This window comes from Pantherophis guttatus, chromosome 3 (assembly GCF_059756535.1).
Source record: "Pantherophis guttatus breed Tessera chromosome 3, ASM5975653v1, whole genome shotgun sequence".
In the NCBI taxonomy this organism is placed as follows: Eukaryota; Metazoa; Chordata; class Lepidosauria; order Squamata; family Colubridae; genus Pantherophis; species Pantherophis guttatus.
The window spans coordinates 156,993,761-157,002,380 of NC_142065.1; the positions used below are offsets into that span (position 1 = coordinate 156,993,761).

Genomic DNA, 8,620 nt, shown 5'->3' on the forward strand with positions numbered 1-8,620 from the left:
CAGCCAAGCTCCCACCCAATCAGTTCATACCCCCACTAGCAGTTAAAAGGAAGAAACAGCTGCGATCACACATTGCTCCTAGAAGCACGAAGCCGAAAACACCAGCCTGAAGATGACGAATGAGACTTCGTCGAAATGTCGCCAAGACACTTCCAATTTTACGCGGGAGAAAACCTGAATAACCGAAGACCTACACACGCACACACGCACACACAATAAAGTATTTTGCTACTTAATGTTCTAAACTAATGTTTGAGGGGCAAAATACACGATCATCTTCATGTGCACACAAACTCTATAAAAACACTATTTTGTACATTTAGGTCTTATTTATTATAATATTGATATGAAATCCCAGCTTAAACAGAAATATTCATTCCAAAAATTTAGAAATTTATGAATGTTTGCTTCTTGGATTGCATGTACATAAAAACTAATTCACTCATTTACAATATTTGATGAATCACACATTTGCTGCAATGAGAACCTCCTGCCACTTTTGTATAAAAATAACAAAATTATTTGCATTTCTATTACTTTCATAATTCTCTATTTCCAATATTTATTGCAACTTCATTATGTATAGTTCCACTAGTTCTGCTGAATTACGTTGACAATCTGTAAGGATGCAGAATGCCTTGTTACCTTTTTCATGTTTATTATTCTGTTGTTCATTGCATATTATCAATCAATCCCAGCAATGAAAGACTTTTCTCAATCATTCTGCTATCTATTGTCTTCAACAATTATCATTCTTCTAGGGTAGCTATCAATATCCACAAATATGTAACGATATTCATATTTTCCACTTTCAGGATTCTGTTAAAAAAAAAGAGGGTAATTTCTGTTAAAAAAGAAGAGAAGATGTGGGTAATTTAAGTATTAAATCAGAGATGTGAGATTTCAGGGGCTGAAAACCTACCCTGTTTCCCCGAAAACAAGACATCCCCTGATAATAAGCCCAATTGGGCTTTTGAACGCATGCACTAAAATAAGCCTCCCCCGTGAAAATAAGCCCTCCCTGAAAATATTTAAACACCGAGCTGGAAATCAGATAAGTGTGCAAGAGGAGCTCCATCTTGCTCCACACGCTCCAAAATAATAAGACCTCCCCAAAAATAAGGCCAAGCGTTTATTTCGGGGTTCAAAAAATATAAGACAGACTCTTATTTTCAGGAAAACACGGGAAAAACCTGGTCTCCTACAGTGCTTTTTTTAAAAAAACAGTCAGTTTTCACATTCCCTGTCTTCTCCTTTATAGGTAAACCTACTCTAATACACAATGTTGTCATGTCCCAGTTTATATGGTATGCAACTCTGAGAAAGGGCCTGAGATTGCCACTTACACTTCTACAAACTGGAGGTTTTCAATGTCAGTATTAAATTATGGTCTATACTTTATTGGAGTTTTTGTACCTCTTTGACTTCAAGATGAACAGTTCCTTGTTTTCCTTTTTCAGATCCCTCAATGTAGAATTTTAGACGCATATATTTCAATCCATCTTTTACAAACTCAATATGGCTGACAAAAAGCACAAACAAGATATTTTTCCAACTTAAGAAAACCATTCTTCAAATCTTACATGTGCATTTTTGGATAAAGCAATTGTGACTTCAAAACTTAAATGTATGGTGCAGCCAATGGTAAACAATTAAATAACAGAAGATGGAAACACAGTAAACAAAATCCTTCAAAGTTGGGTAGTGAGCAATACTGCTATGATGAAATGTCAATGTTTTTCGATATAGTGTGAAGAAAGGATAGGAAAATGTTGGACTATTTTGTTGAGACACACCAGCTTCCTAGATTTTATTTGATTAGATCCATCCATCTATTATATTCATGTCCTTTGGATCTGTGACACAGTAAACATTATCTTCCTTCTAGAATGTAATTAAATCTTTTTATACCTAACCTACTTAGGCTCATGGGTTTGACTTCCAAATCCACCAACACAATCAGATAGACTATGTTGATAAATATTAGTCATGTCTGATTCTATCAAGTTTATTCAAAAGCAAATTTCATCAAGGGTATTTAGGGGAAGTGAACTGAATCAAGTGTACACAAGACTAAAGTCAGAAGCTAACGAATATAACAGTAATATGGAACCTCCTTCTTCAGTAAATATTAGCTTCGGAGTCTCCTGTCTAGTAATACCTATCATCAAGGCTCAAGTAATACATATCATCAAGAATCCACACGCAATCTTGAATTTACAGTTAAAATATTACAAAATGTACTAGGCAGTTGTATATGGCATTTTTTGGTCTTAATTTAAGTAAACTGACAAATAGTCCTGCCAGGCAATCTTCCATGTCTTCACACTGAAAATGACACTCATTGCCCTTCAGCTATAGTATAACACATTTGATTCCACTGTTGGCATGTCGTAAACCTGGAGCTGTCTTTCAATGTGACACAAGTTTAAGATTTAAGAAAACTGCTTACCCAATCATTATATAAATCCTATGCACATAACTTACATTCTAAATTACTTCTTTAAGGCAAAAATTGCATTATTGAAAACAATATGCTTAAAGAGAAAGAAAAACAAAATCAGATTTCTACACTGTGAAAAAAAGAAACAAAATCTGATTTTTCAGTTCCGAAATGGTTTCCTGGAAGATTCTAATAGTAATAGGAATATATAAAAAGAGAAACTATTTCATTTCTTTTAGCCTGTGGAAATCCATAAATTCAATATATTGTATTCTGGTCAATGTTAAGATTCACTTAACAATTGTGTTACTAATTTAACACCTGCAGTGATTTACTTAACAAATGTGGAAAGTAAAAGTTGTAAAATGGGGCAAGACTCACTTAACAAATTTCTCACTTAGCAACATAAATTTTGGGCTCGATTGTGGTCACTGAGGACTACCTATACCATAACAATATAAGACGTATATCAGCATCAACTGACATGGTCAACAATTACTACCACTCAAATGCTTGTATACTTGCTAAGAAATTATCCAAAGCTTTGTTATTATTATTGCATTCATTAGGGGTAAATTTAGGTTAGGCTAAATTACTACTTTTCAAGTGCAATACAAGAAGAATTAAATAAGCTAAATAATGTAAAAACAAGTTCAAAGACAATAACAACCAGAAAATAACATTTAATAGAAATGTTAAGGGTTCCATTAATAGATACCTGACCAACTGTCTTCTCCCACGGCGTGTAGCTTCACCATAGCCTTTTATGGGTTCACCAAAAATTCCTATTACCTAATTAGTTACAAGAAGACAACATGCTTAATTATCCACTTTCTATCCAGGACTAGGGAATAGTTTCATCAGAATAACTACTAATGTTATATAATCTCTCATCACACATAATTTACATCTTTTCACTATACTGATTTCAAAATTTTAGCAAAATGAGGAGGAGGCATGCTTCTTTGAGGAAAAAGCTTCACATGCTTTTCAGCTAGTCTAACATTACCTGCCATTGCAATTACATAATTTTTGTGGTCTTCCCTCTGTAATTTTTTAATATAAAATTTGGGTTTCCTTGCATTTGATGTTGAATGATTGAAAGCCATGTTGGAATTTATGAAGAATATTGAAAATGGCAATTCAAAAAAAACAAACAAACGGTGGAGCAGTTGGAACAGATACTCTTTCTACCATCTGTGGCTTATTTTAGGTAGATTATGTATACCTGGTATGACAGAAGAAGAATGGCCAATCCTACTTTCATTTGTTGAAAATCAGCTCTCTTTAAGAAAACTATTTTCACTTGATAATGAGCAAACCAAATTTCATTGATTCTGGGGATCAATTAAAGATTTTTTTAAAAAAAAAATAAAGAGGTTTTTTTTCTATAATCAACATCTTTTTCATTGAAATTTGGAAACAAACCTCAGGGTGAGCTCTGCATTTCTCCAAGGCGCCTCCATAGATTTTACTGGGACTGGAAGAAGAGAATAATTCCTTAAAAATCACATAGAATAACCCACCTGAAGGAGAAGAAAACCAGATGCCAATGAATCAAAAAATCTTCTAAAAAGCCATTAGTAAAGCACTTGTAAACTAGATTTTTTTCCTGTTTCAATCACCTGTCACACCGATCCCGATGATCACCACTATCAAGTAAGTGAAATCTCTTCCTGCTTCTTTCACTGAAAGAGGAAAAAAGAAGAAAACAAGATAGCTGTAAAATACCAGATAAAAAAGTGCAGTCTCTAAAATTAATGCCTCTTAGAGCTTCCTCTGAGAATCAAAACATGTTAATAGCTTTTGTCTTGAAAACAGTAAGAAAAGCATTAAAACTGTTAGTTCTATCACATGTGCTAACATTCTACAGCTGTTTCATTTTCCATGTCTTCTTTAAGAATGTAATATAGTCTTGCTATTGAACTAAGGGACAGGAAGAAGTACTTGTGTTTTCTGTTCACAAGAATGTGAAGAATATATCCATTTGGATGAATTTTTGATTAGGAACTTTCTATGGTTATTTAGTTTTGATTAGTGGATACTGTTCTTGTTTACTTTGTTATATAGAAGATGTTCCCCTAATGGGGGCAGTAAAATCTTTTGGATTAGTCAAATCTTTTGACTGAATCTCTGCCAATATCTATTTTCTCCCTTTACTTAAAATTACTGACTAGCATGGCAGAGACAAGATGGACAAGAAAATACTTATTCCAGAACAAAGATAACAGTTCTAAAAACAGCAGAGGTAAATCATTATTGCCATGATTCTTTTCATTTGTTCTTTAAAATTTGGCATGGCTTGACTCATGTTTTTGATTAACTGAAAAAGATTCAACTGTGTTGTGTTTTTCACTTCATAAATACACTAAGCTAAACCTGACTACCAAAATGTTTCTTGAGCTTGTATATTTTGAGAGATATGCTATTACAAATCATAGACCAGCTAAAAACAAAAAGAAAGCGAAGGCTGTGACAGCAATAAAAATCAGAATAAAATCCAATAAATATAAAACTAGAATAGTCCAGGTGTGATGTATTTTGCAAATAGTAAAACATATATAAAGTAGAATATTTGTAGCTCAGGGTTGAAATGAGGGGTCCTTGGTGCTTTCTGAGCTTGCTTGTTTTCTTGCAAATGTTTCATTACCCTCACGAGGTAACATAATCACTGATGTTATTAACTAGCACTGATGTTACCTCGTTAGGATAATGAAACTTTTTCAAGAAAACAAGCAAGCTCAGAGAGCACCAAGGACCCCTCAGCAAAACATATATCTTATAAATAGTATAGTAGTATAACAGTTAACTTTATGCCAAGAAATACTGCTTAATTAGGAAGAAATAGTTTTTACTTCTTCTGAGAATTAATCAGTATAATCCCAATTCCAAGTCACTAGATTCTGCATGGCTCTGGATTTCAGTCTTTGCTATTTTGAATGTAAGGTTGGTAATAAGTTTGCTGTGGACAAGACAGCTGATTTGGCATTCATTACTGAGGCCTGGGTGACAAATCTGATAATAGCCATGATCCCAGAGAAGGAGAGGGTGGGTGGCAATTTATTTATTTATTTCAATTTGTATACCGCCCTTCTCCTAGTGGACTCAGGGCAGTGCACAGCCAGAACTAAAACACATACCAATACAAAATTTAAAATTATTAAAAGAATTACATAACTGGCCCAAATTTAAAACAATTCAATTAAAACCCAATGACAATTTAAAAACTAAAAAACTAAAAAAAGACTAAAATTATTATCTGACAAACTTTTCAGTTTCTCTTTTGCACATATTGGATGTGAGACCTTCTGGTCAATACTGGATTTGACGCTGCTGTATCAAGCTTGCCTGCTGTATAATGAGATACTTGTTTGAACCGCCAGACTCTGTTGGTAGCTTAGCAGCAGAGTTGCCAAGGTTAACAGTTTTTTGTGACTTATAACTGTCCCAGATGCCATAAAGACTGTGGCAGTTCAGGAATTCATGGCTACTATGGCCATACAGATTTGACCCAAGTCATGAAGGCTCCATGGGAGACGTTAGATCTGTTTTTTTGTCTCCGGGCAATTGTAACATGATGTGGTAGTCGAGGACATACCACCAGTTTATATGGTCTGTTTTTTTAGTTTGCTGGTGTTGCCCTCCCCACTAGGAAGACAAGACCTATTAGCATTCTGCCCCAAATACCAATTTGATTGAGATCTTAGTCTTGAGTTGGGAGGGATAACAGCCTTGGGTGGCATTGCTTCTATGAAATCTCTCATTATGTGCTGAACCTGGAATGTTGCTTGCTTTTTAGAGGAGCTCTTTGAGATGAAATCTGGAAGAGATGCCTCAAAGTGCCACTGGAGAATGACAAAGAACAAGTCCAATTGAACACAGGCTTGTCCCTAGCCTAAAAATGAGTTAACTTTAAATTGCTTTTTGTATTAGGATAAACTACTATGTCTCTCCTAATTCTGTCACCATCCAAAAGCAACATCCAAGTCTGTTAAGCTGCTTTCCCATTGTTCTGATAATAAATCAGGTGCCCAAGGTGACTTGAAATAGACAGATAGCAGAGACAGTACGTTTTGTCTTCTGCCAAACATTCAACTTGAGTGGAAACAGGCCTTATGCCTGCCAAGGTATTTTACCTTTGGCCCTCGAAGGGTTGCTTACCTAAATTCCAGCCAGCATAATGGCTGAACTACAAATGCCAGCAAAATGAAAAACGCTAATATTTCTATTTCTGCAAAACCCAATTGGCTGCGAGATCCCTGTCCCTTTTCCACATTTTGCTGCAACCACATGATGCCCTCCAGAATTGCTTAAGGTTCATTCTTGCAATTATCATATTTGGCCCTGCAGGCTGAGATTGTTAAGACTATATTAGGCCAATGTGATTTTTTTTCAAGGAAACAGGCAAATTTTTACCCTTCAAATATTGAAATCGTCCAGACCCAAAGAGCATTGTCCATTACTCTAAATCCCATTTCCTAAAACTTTTGGTGGGCCGCATTTTTCCTTCGTGCAGAGTAACAAAGAGATATTCAGAAACACGGAAAACTGCAGCATTTTAGGGAACGTTTTACAGTCCTGAGCGTTTTAATCAGTGAAACCAACGTCTCTCTCCCTCCTTACCTTTTTGAGCAGCTGAGAGTGAAACGTCTCCTTTTTTACTTTGCACAGGCACCTGCGAGCTCCTGTTCTCTGATTTTTCGGATCTCAGGCCACCCAGGGGGACCCATAGGCTTCGCTTTATGACTTCGTAGCCTATCTCAGGACTCAAGACATGGTCGTGACTGAGCCCTTGCCCTACTCTGGACCATGCCCAAGTGTTTAGAAATGCCGCCCTATGTCGTGCAAGCGCCTGCTTCACTGCAGATCTCAGCAGCTGGTCACTACAGCAAATTCCTCGCACAAAAACGGAAAGCATTATGATTTACTAGCTGCTTCTGCCCCAAAGACCCAGGAATCAATTCCAGCTCCCTTGAGTCCTGTGCAAGCAGCCGGAGGCATCCCTCTAGAGTTTACTCTCGGTGCAAAGCGCCCGTAGCCGCTGAACGACCCATTGCAATGTTTTTCTTTGCAGCTTTCACTTGTTGAATTATTTCGAACAGAGCAAAGGCGGCCACGACCTTTACGGTCCCAGGTACTTGCCACTCACCGCACCATTTACGTTTTGCAAGCGATTGTGGGTACCGTAGTTTGCAGCAGATACGGATCTGCCCACTGATCTGCAGAGAAAACAAATGAAGGACTTCAATTCCCAAAATGCAAGGCGCGATGCTTTCCATAGAGCCGACAGCGCATTATAGGACAGAAATAGAGTTCCGGCTTTCAGTTCGCGGCCGCAAATGATAGAGAGGGAGCTTTTGGGAGAATTTGATTATTACGGCTAATGCACAAGAGAGAGAAAAAAAAACAGATCTGTATAGCATGCGTTATTCAAGTTCAACATAGAGAATAGTATCAAATACCGCGCGTCTGGCATATTGTTGTAACGGGGGATTATCTTCATAGTACAAATTTCTCCAAACCTGACCCCAAAAGCCTTTAAATTGTGATTTCTTACCAGTTTTGAGTTTTATAGAAATTGTCATATGTTGAAGTCCAACACAACTGGAAAGCCCCGAGTTAAAAAGAAATGCATCTTATCCTACGAGTGGCATTTGAAATAATTATTGCTCCTATCTCTTGGACTTTTGTGAGTTTCAAGTCACTAATGAAAAAAGTCACCTTTCTCCCATAAATTTTAAAGCCATTATTGGTGGTATTTCAGCATTTCATTCTAAGAAAGAGAGCTTGGGTTTAACAACGTTCTCTTAAATTGCTTTAAAGATGGATTTGCTTGCTATACAAAGTACAGAACCATTTTAAAAGAAACACAAACACAGAGTTCTACTGGACTACATGAGTTGGGAAAATAACATCTCTGAACAGTTCTTACAAAGCTTTTCCTCACACATAACCTTAGTGTCAGATACTTTTCATTCAAACTTCTTGTGAGCTTGACAAATCAAAAGATCAGAAAATGGTGATATTGTAGAGTCAGCAGCATAATTGTTTATTAGTTCCTTTTTAGATATTGAAGATAAATATAAATGCAATTCCCATAATTCTAAGAAGCGTTCGCTTGAAAGGGCCTTTGATGTTTGGAAAAAAAGGCTTTGTGACCAGCTGTAGTAATGTATG

General features: G+C 36.3%; 1 protein-coding gene across 1 annotated transcript; it reads right to left on the reverse strand.

Moving 5' to 3' along the window:
• Positions 1–309: 309 nt before the first annotated feature.
• On the reverse strand, positions 310–7,678 carry TIMM21 (translocase of inner mitochondrial membrane 21). Its single transcript, XM_034429362.3, has 6 exons — positions 7,067–7,678; positions 4,069–4,131; positions 3,872–3,969; positions 3,162–3,235; positions 1,417–1,522; positions 310–819 (listed from the first exon to the last, which is right to left on the reverse strand). The coding sequence occupies exons 1-6, from the start codon at positions 7,359–7,361 to the stop codon at positions 727–729; spliced, it is 729 nt and encodes a 242-aa protein (XP_034285253.2). The 5' UTR covers positions 7,362–7,678; the 3' UTR covers positions 310–726.
• Positions 7,679–8,620: the final 942 nt, after the last annotated feature.